We start from the raw sequence: 19,581 nt of genomic DNA, 5'->3' as shown, positions 1-19,581 counted from the left end.
TGTAGATCACACCTTGAGAAGGTGTCCTCTCCATCTGAGGTGAAATTGGTCTGTGGAAGCTAGGACTTTTATATTTATGATTTTCTGAATGTATGGACAAAACAGCTATATGAGTTTTGGGGGGCTCTTATTTTGGAAAACAACATCAGAATGTCCTGAAACATTGTAGTTGACACCTTGAGAAGGTGTCCTCTCCATCTGATGTGAAATTGGTCTGTGGAAGCTAGGACTTTTATTTTTATGATTTTCTTAATGTGTAGACAAAACAGCTAATATTTGAGCTTTGGGGGGCTCTTATTTTGGAAAACAACATCAGAATGTCCTGAAACATTGTAGATCACACCTTGAGAAGGTGTCCTCTCCATCTGAGGTGAAATTGGTCTGTGGAAGCTAGGACTTTTATTTTTTATGATTTTCTGAATGTGTAGACAATACAGCTAATATATGAGTTTTGGGGGGCTCTTATTTTGGAATTCAGCATATCATGCAGTTGTCACAGAGGTTGTGAGGTGTGCTAAAATCTTTCTTTCCTTCTTTCTTTCTGACAGACAGGCAGGCAGATAGACAGACAGGCAGACAGAATAAATGAATGGGAAATTGCCTTCGTCAGAAAATTCCCTGTTTTTAGTTTCACCGTAATAGCAAGTGTATACGCGCACCGCGAAATATAGGGGTGGCTAGTTTGACCGCTCATTTTGAAGTGGAGGCTGGCTTGACCGCAGTAACAAACGGTATTCAGAATGGCAAACCCCATAGAATGTCGTGCTAAAATATTAATCTTATTTGTTTGGCCTAGATTTTGTATCGAGAAATAGACACAGTAAAATCCATTGACCTAGTTACTTTAACCAGAATTAAGTCTGAGGTTATTTGCGAGGTGTCTGCCAGCCAGTTTATGTTATGTTAGCAAGCAAACTTTAGCACAACTGCCCACATTGTGTGATGGCGAAGTGCTAATTTCAAAACGTTACTGACATATAAACACTTTACAAACGGATGCTTCTGTGTCGAATCGACAGCGTACCCCCGAAGACCCCTCTGCGTCGACGCGAACCCCTCTCCGAGCCCTCCGCCGTAGCTCGACGCGCACCTCCAAAAACTTTTAACTTCGTGTTGAGGCCATAGACAGTATATAAGGTTGAGGCAACGCAGACCGCAAGGACTGTGATTGGTCAACTCGTCCTGTGTGTTGATAGTGTTTCAATCAAGGGGGTAAGCTTCGCTTCAGAACCTATGGTTTCAATACTGTCTATGGTTTCAAGCAGCCTACTGTGGGGAGTAGCAACATGCTAGTTCACTGACATAGGCTTTGCAAATAAACTCAGACATATTTTGGTTACAATGACGGGGTTATCCGTTTGTAAAGTGTCTATATGTCAGTAACGTTTGGAAATTAGCCCTTCGCCAGCAAGCAGTATTTTGTGGGCAGCTGTGCTAAAGCTTGCTTGCTTGTTGAATTGCTAAGTCAAGTCTCTGACGAGGTTGGGTGTCACAAGTGTTTTACCAAAGAACTTCTAATATATCAAGAAGTGCCACTCCCTCGTTACTTCCGGCTTCTGAACTGGTTGCAGTTCCACCAGAGTTCCATATAGGGGGCGCTCACAGGCCAGTGCAGAATGAATGGGGCTCTATGGAGCTATACCCCTCAAAACCCACTTTTCTCAGGATATAATTTTTTGTCTAGTAATTTGAATGTTGCATTCGAAAGGGGAGGCTAAAAAAATACACACTGTTGTGTGTTAGATTTTTTTAAAGTCGCTTTTTTGTTCTAAAAAGCCTTTTAAAATGTCAATGACGTCATACACATATACCCTACGGCCAGAGATACTTCTTTACGGCAAGCTCTGAGTCGCTTCCTTTGTTCTCTCGAGGCATCGACAACACAGCTAACAGGTTAGGCTCTCCCTGTTAATACATGTGCTAGAAAGAGGTTTGCTAATGTTTTAAAGACTACGCCGAAATATTTACTCTGACATTCAGGCTCTGCTTCGGATGCCGTCAAGCGGGATCTCCGATCGTAATCACTCCTTCACTGACCAATCAGCATTCATTAGCAGAATGCTAGCGTGTTATGGGCTACAACGACTCACCCTGTAAGAAATCAAAAAGGACATAAGTACTCGTTCATTCAACTTTCGACCTATAACCCATGTTGAACTTGCAAAAACTACAATCAAATCTGGGGTTTCTCAACGACAATCAGGCGAAAGAGACAAATTTAGCCGTCTAGCTCCATAGGGTCCCATTCATTTTGCACTGGACCGCGATCACCCCCAGTGGAACTCTGGTGGAACTGCAACCAAAATCCGGTACAATGGGGCTGAATAGGGAGTGGAACGGCTTTCCGTAGACCGGCTTTGGTTTTACGTAAGATAGCCATATACTGTAGCTAACACTAGTGCAGTTGCACTAGTGAACAATATATCTGAGTAAGAAGTGTGTGTGTGTGTGTGTGTGTGTAAGTAATGTTGTAGGTAACATGCAACTCAGTGTAAGGAGATGTACAGGAGAATAAGAAGATTTAAAACAAAGGAAATATTGTAACAGCTGGCATGTATTTTTATGTTTAAAATAAACATTCATACATCAGTCAAAAAGAAAAACACTTCACATAGGAACGCACCGAGGTACCATCTCTTCACCGCTTTAAACGGTAAATTGCAGGAATCTATCTGTTATTATTTACTTTTGAAATAATCATTTATGACCTGTTCTTCTTGGAGCAAGTCACCGTCACATTAGAGACATGAGATTAAAGATAACATGGTCCTTTATAAAAAAAAAAAATAAAAAAAAATCATAAGCTAACAAGGACAAAACCCAATCAAATCCACAACATTTTACATAACACTGATAGGCTGAGGTGTGCTGTTGTGCAGAGTAGTGTGTGAGTAGGCAGTTATGCGTGCTTGGCGATACACAGTAATCCAACACATACATCCATCCATCTGTGACCTGTGACCCCATTCATAGTACCTAAACCCACCTGACATTTGAATGATATTTTCATCTTTCCAGAGACAAGATTTAGACTGCAACAGCGCAGTTTTCTATAGCGTCAGACTGTGACTGTGACACACACGCTCGCAGGCAGCAGCGGGAGAGCTGTGCTAATGATTCAAACCCGATAAGCTCTTAAGAGTGTATGCCTGAGCATGCATCTGTGCGTGCTTGGGTGGTGAGTTGGAATCCTCAAAACCTGATTATCACCATTTTGACTTCCAAGAGTTCCTGCTCACATCTGTCCAAAGTAGTTCCATTTAAGTTGAAGTAAGGGCTTTCCACATTGTTGCTGAGATGGAGGATCAGGCAGCATTGAACCGTTCTCGGCACATGCTTCAAAATTAAAAGTTAATTAGTTAATTAGTTAGTTCATGTATTGCCATAAATATTTAAGTGAAGAACCACTGAATCTTACAACTCATAAGGATTTTTAGGGATAAGTGGAAGAAAAGGGTAAACTGGCCCTCGCTCAGCTTCTCCGTTTTAATCCTCTTAAAAAAGCTTCCCCTGAATTTTGATAGTTAACCTTTGACTTAAAGGCGAAACTATGGCAAATTCCGAGCTGTCCATCGTTAATCCAGATCTCACCAAGCATTCAATCACAAAATCTCAAAAAAGGTCTGTGGTGACCCTAAACCCCTGACTTACAAACGGGGGTAAATAGTAGGGATGGGAATCACCAGAGGCCTCACGATACAATATCATCACGATACTTACGTCACGATACGATATTATTGCGATTTTAAACATATTGTAATATTCTGCCATATATTGCAATTCATTTTTTCCAACTTCAAATTTTTCCCAATTTCAAATTATGTCCCCAAAAGGAAACTTTGTCAACATCTATTTTATCTAAAAAGATACATTTCTCTGTTTGTTCATCTCTCTTCAATTGTGTTGCTGCAAAATGGGATTGTCAAGCAGACAAACTGACCAACACATAATAAAAGATTGATACTTGGCATCTGTGTATCAATACAGTATTGCCACGGAAAATATTGAAATACTATGCTGTATTGATTTTTTCCCCCACCCCTAGTAAACAGTAGTCCTAATACACTACAACGAAAGGGCAGACGCATTTATTTTTGGACTAAGACTCTGCAAAGTCCCTCCATCACTGTGCCACCACTGGCGGGTGAGGATATCAAACTGTTAGGTTTGTCAGTTCTTTTCTTAGAGAGACAAAATCCAGACTCAACCCTTTTTTTCTCTGCCTGTGTCCCATTTTCCTGGCTGTCAGGCAGTTGTCACATGAAAACAATGGCAGGGACGAGGTGGAAAACACATAAGCCTACCTATGCAAATCCTTCTCTCAGCCAGTGACTGCAAGCTTTGAGCTGCGGTGTTTCTAAGCTTAGATATATCACATTCAAAACTCATATCTTGACACTCAAGACTTTAACGCATGCTCTCTTTTCACTGGCAATGTGTAGGAAGTGCTGCCACAATTGTCAGGCCCAATACGGTTGCAAGGTGCCAGAATTTCAGGGTTGAGGTTATCGACTTATGAATACTTCATATTTGCCACATTTGGTTTATCATTTGGTTATAATTACCAACTGAATGCATCAGAAAGATCAAAAAGTGATCCACACGCAAAACAGTGTTGCTGTTCACAAACAGCATCATGGCTGGTAGCCGTGGTAAAAAAAAAAAAAGGCTTTCATGTTATAACTAATGATTGGAATATGTTAATCAAAGCAAAAAGACAATACACACAAGTGAAAACCCTCAGTTTGTCTTGTCTTATTTTGTGGCACTAATAAGGTGTTTCTTGTATACCACACATCCTCACATCCTGACAGACAATAGCCTGATTATTAGGGAATGTAAGGCAAACCCTTTTAACACCTTATGTTCAAAAACGACAGCAGTAGTTATTAGTAGAGAGTCAGAATATTTATCAATTAAGCTGTAGTGTACAAAAACCAGGTGTATTCTCACTTAAAATCACAACAAATGCACATTTGTGTCCTGTTAATTTTTCTCCCTGGTTTAGACAGCACTGAGGGAGCCAAGAGGCTGCTGACTGCTCTGTGTGGGGGGGATCAAACAGCATCTCTAAGTAAACCTGATGCCTGTAGCAGTATTTGTGGGGTCTGGGGTCATTAGAGAGATGAAAGGTATGGGGGTTCCCAAAATCCAGTATTGTATTGTGGGTGTTTTAATTTTCTCTCGATAGATCTGAAGGTGTAACACCAGTCAATGTACAGCAAACAGTAAACGACTTTGTCAAGGACAGCACAAGAAAATGAGTCGGATAAATAAACTACAAATACGGGTCATATTTCAAAGACCAGAGATCAGATGCAAGCTTTTAGGAGACTGGATACATTGGAAAGTGGTTTAATAAAATATTTATTCATATATATAAACTAGTGTTGTTCGGACCCACTGAAAGCATGCTAGTTCGTGGTAGGTTTACTAAGCTGCTTTACAGTTTTCTATTTTATTCTTGTCGTAGGGCCATAAAGCGAGACTTGTAATAAATGCAGAAACAGAAGGAAAAGTGGCGTAAATGGCACTTGTGTGGCTAACAATTAGTGTATTCCCAAGCCTGCCAGAGTGCCCAATGAGAGCTACTTTGTGGTGTAGAGTATCAGGGATCGATACACACGCGGCAGAGAGAAAACCATTAATTCGTATTAATAATGGATTAGCAAGTTATCATTTTCATGAGGCAACACTTAGTGGAAATTTGTCTGATGGCATCAGCACTGGTTGTTTTAATGGAACACTTCCATTAAGGCCCATTAGCAGGCAACTTGTTTGCAATTAATTCCATATAAAGCTGCCCCCCCCCCCCCGCAAGTTATTTACCCCGATAAAGTCAACTGCACTTCAGGCTGTTTGCTTAAAGCAATAAACATCATGTTTGCTATCTGCACTTCTGTTTTACAGCGGAACACCAATGAACATTGGGTTGTTCCCCCCACCCAAATGACAAACAGTCCATAGCACATGATAGTATTTATGTTAAAGGCCCTCAGACTGAATAATATAAAGCAGGGTTTTCCTCCCATTGGTCCGTGTATTTCGGGCAAACATGATTTATTTTTATTATCTAATTTAAGGTTACTTCAAATCTGTCAAATTGAGTTCACATTATAAAAATATAGCAATGCAACTGTTATTGTGTAATGCACAGTACAGCAGAGTTCACCAGCTCCTCCACTTGTTCCTGCTGTGTCATTAACACCATATTGTTCCCCTCACTGTGAACGAGCTAAACATACAGAATAAGGTGAGTGAGACACAGAATGTTGTTTTTAGGTAATTAGGCCTAAATATCTTTAGCCTAAACATTTGTGACAATCTACAAGAGCCTGATTTGACTGCCAATCTCACAGCTGAATCGCCGCAGTGGCGGAAAATGTGGTTATGAAACGAGGGATTATTCCCAAGTGTCTCCCAATAAATCATGGTATATAGCCTATTTTGGAATACATTTATTAATCAGAGCTTTTACATAAGAATGTAGACAAGCCTGCTAATGTCTCAGCTGAACTGCACAGCTTATCTTCATAACCCTGGGGCTACATCACCTCCAATGTTCATTTAGTTCATTGGATGAAATGTTCTCATTTGCCCTGTCATGAAACTAAGAGTTTTTCCCTTGTGAAACTGTGAAGGACGACTGACTACTGCATTTGGAGGCATGTGTGGGCGGGTAACAGAGTGTCAACCTGGGGACACTTGCACGCAAAACAAAATACAAATAAGCAAAAGTACATTTTGAATGCAGCTTGAATATGTAATAAAGTATATAGCATGACATCTTTGTTATGGAAATCCAAACTACTCTGTAAAGTTGCTGTGGGAGTACGAAAGGACATTTGGGGCAAATGATGGGGGGGCTTTGCTAATGTTGTTGGGTGAAGTCCGAGGGTCACCTTGGCTCGGACCCTTACATTAATAGACCATGGGGGGGAAATGTTAAGTGTGTTAAGTGATCCCGGTAGGGGGTGGGATGGGGATCCACCACTGAGATGGCTCTTCAGAGATCCTATTTTAGGGTTAGCTTTCCATCCATCACCACAAACCCCCTTGCAACCTCACTAACCTCATTAATTTGCCTCCCCTAGATTAGCCCTCCCTCAGAGACCATAAAGAGCCCCTACCATTGTTCTCATCTTTTCACCCACAAGGCCCGGAGGTCTAAAGTAATTCAACTCTCCACTAGCCAAAACTGAGGGTGAAATTAAATTATGTTTACTGTAGGGATATGGAATAACAAAGAAATTATGGCTTAACCCCAACAGGCTTTGTTGTTTCCCTTGTGATTTGCATCTTTGAAAAGCTAAGGTGACCATTTACCCATGAAATAGTTATCAATTGAGATCCAACCATGCGTTATGCTGTGCTATGTCCAGGGGCTGTTTGGTTTGAGTTTGATGCCTTTAAATGCACCTTGGAGGATGCTCCAACAGTAAACACTACATGGGTGTATGGCAATGTGCCTTAACATTACTTGATTATGTTCTTTTTAATGCCAGCTATCTTAGATTTCTCCAATCGCAGCACAGTCTGATTAATGAATGTAACAAAACTTTTGTATGGGCACAAATTAAATCCACATCATACAAAATCTCTGATAATATTGGATATTTTCAATTCAAAGTAGCCAAAGATTAAGTGAGAATGTAGTCTGTAGAATGTAGTACATTTACAGAAAAAAACTGCCTGACATCCGGTGCGAGGCTCACACACCAGATGTCCCTCACTTTCTGCTCTCTGTGTGTTGCCTTTCTCAAACTCTGTTCACTTTGGGAAACAACAACAAAGCTATAACAACGCTAAAAATGGAAAGTTTTGAAGAAAATTTGGATTGTGCAACAAGGCAGGTCTGTTTGGATCTTACGGGGAATGACTGTAAAGATTTACAAAGAATATGTGCACAGCATTTACTATCTAACTGGGACGTTTTGGGACAGATGGGTGGGGATGGCTATGGACGAAGTACACACGGCGATACACTGGTAAGAGCAACTTACGTTTAACCATGTATCCAGCTAATTTAAACAGCTCACGTTACTGTATTGTGTGAACAGTTAATATTGTATGTGGCGTTTTCTTTTGTAGGGTGCAAATGTTCTACCAAAACAAGTTCTTTCCCGAGACCATTTTGCTGAGCCTTGTCGCTGCGTCTGGAGCTTAGCGCCGCCCAAGACAATTGTGATTGGTTTAGACACACACCGCTGTGGAGATAGGTCTGGCAATGCGAGACTAGTAAGAATGTAAAAAATAACAAGTAAAAGTGAGGAATTGAAGTGACTTTTGTCAATATAGCCATCACAATGAACACAGAATTTAAATGTCTTTCTCCATCTGCCCTGGAAGGACACTGGCGGTTCTTGTCGTCATGTGGCATTGCCAAATCCGGGACACAGCATAGGGTTTAGGTGACTGCCTTTGGCCCTGCTATTGAGCTCCCTAATTAAACTATTAATCTCACATCATTAACATCCGATGACCCTTTACTCCTTCCATTCTGACAGTGCTGCACTGGCTTATGAAAACAACTACCCATTAAATCTCCCCAATGTCTAAATTGTGTTCCTCTAACACTTTATCTTGCAGATGTTTTTCTCACATACATTGCTGTTTCCCCACTGCTTTCTCAGAATGCATTTTCTGTTGTTGAGTTCTCCCTCCACCTTAGCCTCTCTCAGTGTGCCTGTCTGTATGATGTGTGTGGACCACAGCTAACTGCATTACTTTCCAAGTGGCTCTCCAAGGTGGATGTGGTTACTTTTAATTAAAAAAGAATCAATTTCTATCCCTGTCAGTTTTTAAACTGGGTGACCATATGGACACTAAAAGATGCAATCCAATTTCCAGCCACCCGGCCGCCCGTCTGGCCACCCCTCTCCAAACCACTTTGGCACAATCACATCAGTCCATTGTAGGAGCTTTAGGAATTGCCAAAATCAATCTATTGAGCTTGTCTTATAGGTTATGTTTTTAAGATATGTTATATCACTGGCTAATTGTGGATATTTTTTGTACAGTATATTTAGCATAGCCGCCCCATGGGAAACCTCTTTGAGGTCTAGGAAATGGACAATAAAGAAACACAATAGCTAATAAATTGTCTATAGAACTAACAAACTACAATGAATCTAATAGCGGCACGTGTGGGGACACAAAAATAAGACACTAAACAGTTGTGGCATGACAGTGGTTTGATGTAAAAGGTCACTTTAAATTTATTAAGTTAATTATGGTCCCGTTGTAATCCTCCTGCCACTGGGAGTGAAAAGAGCAGGCTTGGGTCCAAAGGCTGCGGTGGTCTTGCCGCACCTCACGTGAAAAGCCACCCAACATTACAACATGAGAGGCACGAGAAGAGACACATACATCAAAAGCTTATTAAAGCCAATGAAATAACTCACAATGACAGCACTACAAAAAGATAACCATTACATTTAAGTGCTGGGTATGTATGACTTTGAGGCTGACCTTGTGGGCCAGTGGCCTATTGTGTACCAGGAGGCTGTACAGAGAGCTGGTTGATTAGGCTGAGCTCCCCAGGGATCGATGGGACGTCTGCGATCAGCACTCAGAGTAATCACACTGTATTGTATGCCCACTCAGTGACGATACATGAATGATGTCATAGGGCTATTACATTGATAGTGCTGGTGGAGGATTTCTTGTACTTATTTGTGCTTCTAAATCATGATGAATTGCACCATCTTAAGTTTTACAAACAAATAGTACGACAACAACCTTTGAAATGTAGCCATCAGGAATGTGCGTTATTAGTCGACGATTCAATGTTGCTACCAACGCTAGTCAGCACCAGAAATACTATTCTTATTAATTGAACATATTATTAAAATTAGTATTATTAGGTGAACCTGGCCTGACCTTCCCTCGCTCCATAACTTAGCCTCGTCCTTCCTGCCGGTCTTCGGTCTCAAAGCAGACATTGGGGAAATATTATTGGAGAGATATTATTGAAAAGTGTGATTAACGTTTTCAAATGGCTCTTATAATATATGCAGTAGAATCGTTAATTAATAACAGGAAATGTATAACCTTTTAGATTAAATTGTGCTAATTTGTGACTGTTTCTCATTGTTTTCTTACTTTAGACTAGTCCACTATTCAAAGTTGAAAATTCAGTTTTAACGTCAGGGAAATTAGTCGTTAGGAACATTCCTAGTAGCCATCCCAAACCAGCAAACGATGCACTGTAAATGGAATTATCTATAGTTGTTATGTAAGGAGAAGGCAACCTATGGTTGCTTTGCCTGCTAAAGTTTTTCAAGGTGGAGAAAAGGACATCAGACCGAACCTATGTAATCAGAAACTTGCTAGGCACCACGCCCATAATATCTGTCTGGTGTCTGCCCTGTACTTTTATACAGGAAATCCAAACCAGAACTATTAAGTTCACATAACTAAGTTGCATACAAATTACAGGCATCCAATGCACACAACCCCGCCATTAGTGGTAGGTGTTATTTTTGCCCCCCAACTGTCTTATTTTAATTCTATGTCTGTTTGCTTTACAGTCTGGGTAATAGCAGGCCTAGGCCTTTTCCCATGTGTGCTTACATTAAACTATAACCATGGGTTAACCTCGGACCAGAGCCAGTCTTTTCTATGAGTAACTTTTCTTTTTCTTTTAAATTGAAATTCCATCTTTTTTCATGTTCCTCATCAATGTATCATGTGCGTATTTTCAATAGAAACTCTTGTGCCAGCTTGTCACAGCAGAGTATCTTTGTCTGTTGTAATTAAAATGCTTGGCTCTGGGTTTTTATCCGTAAATGATATGATGCATTCTTGCTTTCATGGAAACAGAGAGGCAGAGAGGAAAAAGACTAGATATACATAAGTATAGATACTGTAGAACATTGTCCAAATCAACCCACTGTTCACAGAATTGAACACAGTAAAATACAAGCTAGCAAGCCGTGTTTAGCTGTGTGTGATTCTTTGGAAATATGGCAACTGAAGGCGGCCAACATCCCCTAAAGGCATAAGATACTGTAGAGTCAACCTACTTAATATTCACCTTTGTATGTAGCTGCACAATATAGATTTAGACAAGCACATTAGCAGCACATATTTAAAATTAGGGCCCCATCCAAAATCTGGGCTACATTGGGCGTCTGACAGATTTAGGACATTTAAATAATATCTTGGCACCTTCAATGCCCCTGACATTACCTTGTTTTCTTGATGATCTCTGATAAGCGTATGTAATTGAATTAATGCTGTGCATCCCCTTGATGGCAATTTAAATGCAGGCATAGAAGAGTACAGGTACAGTATACAACATACTGTAACACAACCATGAACATGGCGCACAACCAATAAATAACTAACTGACATTGCAGGTCTTGCTTGGTCAAAAATGCCAATTATTCATAGACCAAAAATTGTCTTACACTGATTTAATCAATATCCTTCAGACAATTATTTATTAGCCATTCATACTTTATTTTAATTATTAAGTAACTTGCCTATTATTCTGAGTTTGTTATTTTATATTGGGGTGTAATGGAGGGAGTAGACATATTGCAACATACTGCAATAGTTTTGGTTGCATAGGAAAAGCAGCACGTATGTGTGTTTAACTCTGGGAATGGATACAGTGCAGCAGTCTTACTACTGTCCAGTAGTAAGTCATGTTTGAGTTGGTCCAATCACATTACAGGCAGAGCAAAGACAAGTCTTGCCTGACCACAAGAGTAAAAGAAAAGAGTGCAAAACCTTTCTGCAAGGTCAAGTTCACACTGATACTGTGCAAAACTCTAGACACACTGCAACAAAGATGCTAACAAATGGCTGAGTGACACAAGGCAAAGGGGTACAGAAAAACAAATCCTATCGGACCCATGTATGTCAGGACAGGGCAGTTGGCGTGGTCGGGTGGGGGAATGGGAGGGGTCGAGGTATAATTGAATTAAAGTGACCCCATGACACTACTATAGGTGAGGTCATGTGCTGAATTAATTCCGTCCCTGACCGCGTCTTCGGCAGGGCAGTGCTTCTATACTGCCCTCGAGACTAAGGCACAGCAACGATGACACATCTTCCTGAGCGCCTTCTTCCAGCCAAACGTCATTCAGATTTACAGCCAGGCACAGAGGCTGATAGAGCTTTACTTTGTGCACTGTACGCTTATTATTAGTGCAAATGCTCAAGCTCTTTATACTTTAGAACATGCATTAGACAAGCTGCTATTTCTGTTGGAATCCACCAAAGACACCAAATGTAAATGTAATCTATATTCTATTTTAAATGAAACTCTTTGGTGCACTGCATGACAGCTTGTTATTTGTGAATATCCCTGTATATTCAATTAATGTTCAACAATGTAGTGGGTTAAATTCCACGTATAGATAGATAATGCTGTCAGTCCCTTAAAATGAGAAGAATGTCAACAAAAGGGCTGCAGTTGTTCAACTGATGACTAGATAAGGTAATACATCTGAAGTTATTCTAAAATATCTTGATTTTTAACCTCCTATGTGTGTAGCAAATGAGGGGCTTAAATGCTCTTACTGTCAAAATACTTATGAAGGTAGGATCAGATTGTACAGGAAGTAAGGCAGGACTTCACAGGTGAATTAGGTTATTTACCTTCTGCCTGAAAGGAGAACACCATGCAGCTGAGTAGAAGCAGGAATAGCAACGCCCCTCTGGGCAGGAGGGGCACTGTCAGGTGAATATTAGGCACCATGTTCCAAGTTGGCACTGCTCCCTCCTCAGTCCCCTGCTAGACACGTCCCACTCTGACAGGATCAAAGACTAACACCTGGGAGAGAAAAAACACATGCAGAACAGGAGTACAGAAACTTAGTATTCAAATACACTATATATTTGCATATATTTGAATGTGCATAATAACACAGTAAAGCAGAAATATCAAAAGCAAGTCGCAGAGCAGAACCAAAGGAGACTGAAATTTTGTACACTTGTAAGAACCCCTAACACAACACTTGTAAGAAAACAACAGCACACAACATTAGAGATCTTTGGTCGCTATCAACAAGGCACCCAATACCCACAACAAAATTCTGCTCGGGGCAGAGGAAAATACAAGTGAAGCGAATGTAACACGCAAACTACATCAGCAAAAGAGCTAGGAAACAAAGGCAGTACAGTGCAACAGAGAGAAATCATGGTAAGACATATCAAGAACAAAGGGGAGGTCAGGATGCAGGATTAAGCTCCTCAGCTATCCTCTCACAATGGGGATCAGTTAAAAACCCAGAGGACCTCCCAAACAGTACTCCCTAAGGACTGCCGCACACTTAATGTTCCCCATTAAGAAATTGAAACGGTGTCTTCCAGATGGGTTCAAATCACACTAAGTGCTATGATCTCATAGTATAAATACATAAACATTTAACATATAACGCAGCACAAGGGGGACATGGTTGGTCAACAAAGCAGCAGCAGGTGTACCACAAATTAAGCATAATTAACCGAGCAATAAAACAGAAAGCATTACTCCATAGTCTCAAGTAGTGGGTGGAGACACAAAAACAAAGGCTGCTCCTCAAATTAAACCACACGAGCATTGATTATTTGTCTTTTTAGGAATTACATTTAGCGTAGGAAATGACTAAGCCAGCTGATATGATTCTGACATATGACCCTAAATTTATCATAGCCAGTAGTCTTGTATGCTATTATAAACAAAGTAACTGTGTATCCCCATGACTTGAGCTAACTAAATTTGTTATCCCTACACTCTTGCCCATGGCCATGTGTGATGAGTAATCATAACGCTGCAAAGAAGACCACAATGTAGTAAGGATAGATATCTCTCTTTTGATGAAATTAAAGCAGTATTTCCAGAGGACTTTCGAAAAAAATGAACTATAATAAGAAAAGTTTTAAAAGTAGTACTTTCTTCTTCAAGGGCTCCTTGACAATGCTTCTGTGTAAAGCTTTTACAAGAGGCATATTGGAATTGAATTAAAAACTGTCTCAGCTCGTCTGTTCAGTCTCACTGTCGAGTTTATAGTGGCAAGTGAACAATACTGATTGCTGATATTTGTGAAAAGAGACAGAGAGGCACTCACAATGTGAAATATCTTGAGGCTTGCTGGGTGGCCGGTCAGCTTTAGTCTATTCAGTTCAGCTAAATAAGTTAAGAGTGTCAGGAACACAATGCCTTCAGTATCTTGTGGAAAAAACCTTTCCATTCTTAAGCTTGTGGAGGTGTTGAGCAGCCCATTACTCATGTGGCTGTTTCGATGTGTGTGGAAACACTGAAAAAAACACACACACACCGGGCACCTCTTTGACCACCCTCTTTGTGAAACAACAAGACCAAGGAAAACACTCTGCTAGGCAGAGATCTTTGGAAAGCAAAATTTCAAGGGTTTCCTTTTCTTCATCTGAGTTCTGCTTTAACCTTTTTCGACAAGTCACTTGGCAAAGGAAAAGACAGACATGGCTGAGTAAAATGATGTGAAGGAATGCTTTGTGTGAGTCACGGTGCTTGTGCCTCACCTGGGCACAGTTACAGACAGGCATCATTGACGGCTAGCTTGGCATCGCTGTTTGTCACATAAGGAATGGGCCTCTAGGCTTTTATGTCTACTAAACTCATTTCCTATGCAGCACACCTTGCATCGAAGGAATTTCCAAACACTGTTTGCAGCCAAGACCGTCTATCATCAGTGAAAGTTCAAGATGTGATTGTATCAAGCTGTATTTTACTCCAACCTGCATGTGGATTTTTAAGAAATACCCACAAAAGCAGCTTAAATAATTAAAAACCTCTGGAAAAAGAGATTCCCCTTGTGTCTTCACCTTCACTGCTAATGAGAAAGAAGCTTATTGTTGGTGTGTTAAGATGTAGCAGTCCGGAGATGAAAAATATGCAGATATACACTGGTCAGGGTGCCAAAGAACTCAATCATACCCTTACTCTGCAACAAGAATTAAAGACATTTAGGCCCCATTTGTATTTCAACTTAAAACCCCAAGTTAGCTTTGCAAAATGAGTGTAACTCACATCAACTTTGTTGGCTGACAAATCTGTTTTGACACTCCTTTTTATGTACGCTAGTGTTGCGTTGGTTCATGGTAGTGGTTAGACAGAGTGAGTGAGGCTGATAGAGTTGGCTACTCGCCGTGTTCCAAACCCTTGGCAGTGGAGGGATATCTTATACAGCAGATGCCAGAGAGAGGCAGATGCTTTTCATCTTCAATGAGACAAATTCCTAGAGCGAGGTTTATTCTTTATTTATATAGCTGCTTATTTATCCCAGTGCAGCTTGGTGCCTCCCAGCTGCACACAAATACTATGGGACAACACTCACCACTATGTGCATTTGTGCTGTGGCGGTAGTGCTACTGAAAGAAGGACAGGGCACCAACATGGAAATGGTACAGGGTGATCCAAAATCTGAGCAAGTGGCTCAGCACAGAGGAAGACATTGTTTGCAGCTATGTGGGAGAGCGAGAGAAAAACAATGAGAACATGTAGGGGTGGATGTCTGCCCTTGTGAGATTGTATTTGAATCCTTCTGTCTTGGTAATAAATTCATTCTGATGCCTGGTTAGTGTGTGAGAATAAGAGCGGAAAGTGTGAATGAAAGAGAAAGAGCTAGCACAACATAATTGTGGCTAAAATGATCATCCAGATTATTTCACCAGAAATTGAAAACTAATTAATAATCGCAATAATTAGGAGCTAAATAGTTTTACAGCTAGAGTAGATTTTTTTTTTAGCCTACAGTGTGAATGTTTCATAAACCGGTATGCCACAACATATACCAAAACTTCTACTTTTTATTATTATTATGAAAGGTAGAATTATAGAATTATGGCAGAATTTGTTGCCCTGATATAGGAAAATAATAGACAAGACAAAGTCAAAGATGTTGTTCCCTATCACTTATAACCTCTTGAAGAAACAAAAGGCTGTGTTCAATAAATTAAAGCTTTCTAGCTTGATTAGCTAATGTTTAGGAACAGCTAGCCTATTCATTGGACCCTAAAATGTTTTCTATCACTCAACACAATTTGAGATGTAGGTGGGGATTCAGGCTAAACATAGTTTAAGGTGCAGCACTGGGTCTTGTGTAAAATTTGAATGTGAATGCTTTATAAAGAGAAAATATCCCTAGTGGTTAACAATTGATCTAAACACAGACACCATGAAAGAGAACAGAAGGTTATTAAATTGGTACTGAAGTTGAAATAACCCTTACCAACTAGCCACTCGTCAGGGCATCAGGCAGGACTTTAAAGTCCTTTAAAAAGAGGCTTTGGAGTCTTGAGTGTCTGAGGAGTTCTCAGTAATGCAGAGCGTGATGTATACTGTATACACACTTTTTTTAGGCCGACGACTAAGAGGTTTAGTGAAGTAATTAACAAGGAAACAATGGGCTGTGCCATCTAAATGGTAAACTGTGGAGGACAAAAGAGCTTTTGAGTGAGTTCAGTAGGCAGGGGAATATAACAAAAAATACACACCTTTCCTGTGTGCTTGTTTGCCACCCACATCACATGCCCTGTCATTCAAGCCATTACCCCTAGTGTGTGTGTGTGTGCGCGCGTGTGTGGGGCAAAGGAGTGGCCACCCATACAGAATTGGTGGTCTACAAACAGACAATGACGAGATGAAACGAGGCACAGCTGTGCAGAGAGAGCGCAAAGGCTGAGTAAACACTACTATTACACTAACTACAGGTAGCATCTCTGCTCTCTATCGTTTCCATCCCTCCTACTCATGTTCTCCCTTTTTCTCCGTCTCTTTTTAATGGGTCATCCTGAGGGGGTGGGGGTGGGGACAGATGAGATATATGGCTAGCAGTGTGGGGAGCTAATCATGGCCGTCTCTGGAGGTGATAAACCCAGACCAGAGAGGTTTGTGTTGGCGCAGCCTGCAACGGCTCCATAAACACAGTTACAAGCTGAATTTCGACAGCAGTGTTTTGGCCCCTGATTAGTTTTCCATGCCCTAGCAGGCTAACCCTCGCAAGTCTGTGCTCCTTTTTTACCTCAGCGGTGAACACGCACCCCAAGACCCCAGGAGAATTACTCCAAGTCTACGAGCCCCGTATTGTAAAACGAAAGTGTAAAGTAACAAAATTAGGTTTTCCGTCCAACTCTGAAAGCCTTTCTGTATACACAGACTTGATGGTGCATGTCTTTTTTTACAGGGCTGCGACAAGGCCCTGCATTGAAATTCACCTAACAAAGGGTAATGTCCTGTGACCTATCAAGTTTTACAGCACTTTTGTTTACAAGCTGATTCCACAGAGTTAATTGTTAACGCCTTCCTGCCGAGCAGAAGATTGATAGACTGAATGGCACCTATAACACATAAATGCACTGCCTTAAGTTCAGCAATATAAAGTAAGGACCACTGATTATACTGACCTACAATTAAAACACTAATGTAGTAAATCACATGAGGAACGTGTCTGTTTGTGAGGATGACAGACAAATCCATTAGGTAGATCATTTAAGACACCTCAATAATGACATATGCTAATACTACATCCATATCAAATGTATGCAGACAACATAGGTCTCCATGACACACTGTGATGTAATCTGTGATGCATGAGGGTTGAATTTAATGCACCAGGCTCCTGAAAATGTCCTGAGGCACTAACTTGCCTCTCAACAGAATGCAAAGACCATCGCATAATGGCTTCACCCATATGATACAATGTCGATTGGCATTTAGTCTGGTTGGGTGAACATTTAACAAAACTCAAGCGTCTCCATAAATTGCAACTGAAGTGGGGATTTACAATCATCTCTGAGGGGGCTACCAATCTTTTCAGCTGCAAATCAATCTTGGAATGAAAGGTGGTATGTATTACACTGATATGTATTACACGGAGTACAAGAGACATACCAAAGCGCCACTTCCATTTGAATTTATTGGAGAGTGATTATTGGCGTTGTCGAGCTGCAGAGCAAGGAGAAAATGGCTTGCACTACAAAGTGCTGGGCAAAGGGCCTGCAATAAATCAAAAAGCAGGCTCAATGTAAAACAGACATTCATCAAATAAAAGCAATGCTGTGCACACCTGGAACAATTGAGTGGATGAAACAGCTTTCTGTAAAGTAGCACTAACCTTAGGAGCCATATTTACACATTCAAACCAGTTAAAAATGTACAGATATTAAACCGTTAAAACCAGTCTCTCACCTTTGTCCTAAGCTCCTCTCACTAGAGCAGCACAGGCATATGCATGCGCTTCATACAGTAACCCGTACAGTATGAGTATCAGTCATTTCAACCATCCTGACCAGGATTGTGATCCTGATGCAGTTATATAGTGGCAATTCTACGACCATTACCGTACTGTCTTCTTTGCAAACTTGTGGACCTGTAAAGCCCGTTGAAATGACATACTGTGATGAGGCTCTAGCTAACATACTCATAAACTTAAATTAGCTGCAGTCTATTAATGTGTTTTATTGCGTTTATGTCCGACTTTTTTAGACTCTCCCTTTGAAAAGTCTGTCTTCCTTTTTTGAGTTGCTTTGCAGTGTAGGCAGTTGTTGCCAATGCTGGAATAGCAACTTTTTCGGCAGGATTTTCCACCGTTGAATCAGGCTTTCCCCAAAGGGATGTGCATTAGCATCTGCATTCGTAAAACAGCCAATAGGAACACCCTCTCTCCGACATGACCTGTGATTGGCCAAAGTCTCCAGTCACAGGCTAGATTTTTTTAAAGCCTAAAAGAAAGCCAAAAGGAGTTATAAAGTTATAAAGTAAAATAAATAATTTTTAACTCAGACAAGTCTCACAAATATACAGCAGGACACATTCGCTGTCGTTTGTTAAACCATGCTTTTATTCTGAAGACTTTTGAGGTGGGCGGCTTAATTGTTTTGAAAAGTGGCATATAAATAAAGATTCTCATTGTTATTGTGTTGGACAAGCTCAAAGGTAGGGCCTAAATAAAACTAATGGGGGATGATAAAATAAGTAAGCTTTGTATTCAATTCAGGGTCTCTAAAAATGTACGCAGCCTTGCCCTAGTTCAAAGAATTTTATTTTTATTATTTATTTGTACCTGTTTACAGTTTAGAGTTCTACAAATGAATTACTGCATAATTAAGAATGATTCTGTTCTAAAACTAAACTAAACTAACAATAGAAACCTAGACACATTCTCAACAGCAGATGTGCATATATATCAGAAGGAAATTCATACTGCCAAGCAAGAAAGATGGGAAAGACGTAACCACTTGACGGTTTGCTTGTGGACAGATGGTGCCATAAAATGACTAGGCAGGCAGCACAGAAGGCATGGACACCCCCACTCCCACCCCTAAGACCACAACTTTAACTCCCCCACCCCCTGGGCAGAAAGCCTTGTCTCCGCCAGTAAAAGACAAATAGAGTGAAGGCATGTGAGGAGAAAGACTGGCAAATACAGAGCTCCATAGATCAATAAATGACCAAACAGAGACGGATATATCATGACTGGATCTTTAGCAACCGGAAAGAACAGAAATAGTAGATTGATTAGCAATGTAGAACTACGGTAGGACATGGAAGAATATGTAACACAACACAAACTAAAAACACATTGTATAAGCAGGTTTTCTCACTAG

General features: G+C 40.6%; 1 protein-coding gene across 27 annotated transcripts in view; it reads right to left on the bottom strand.

The window, feature by feature from the left end:
- Positions 1–19,581, bottom strand: part of LOC120567749 (receptor-type tyrosine-protein phosphatase F) — a 179,909-nt gene that overhangs the window by 105,641 nt on the left and 54,687 nt on the right. For all 27 annotated transcript variants that reach the window (XM_039814731.1, XM_039814741.1, XM_039814733.1 and 24 more), the window contains exon 2: positions 12,613–12,787. In XM_039814731.1, the coding sequence (XP_039670665.1) occupies positions 12,613–12,712 (100 nt within the window). In that variant the 5' untranslated portion in view covers positions 12,713–12,787. The remainder of the gene's footprint in view (positions 1–12,612; positions 12,788–19,581) is intronic.

Source organism: Perca fluviatilis, chromosome 11 (assembly GCF_010015445.1).
Source record: "Perca fluviatilis chromosome 11, GENO_Pfluv_1.0, whole genome shotgun sequence".
In the NCBI taxonomy this organism is placed as follows: domain Eukaryota; kingdom Metazoa; phylum Chordata; class Actinopteri; order Perciformes; family Percidae; genus Perca; species Perca fluviatilis.
The sequence above is the reverse complement of the archived record's forward strand: the minus strand, read 5'-3'. Positions and strand labels throughout refer to the sequence as shown.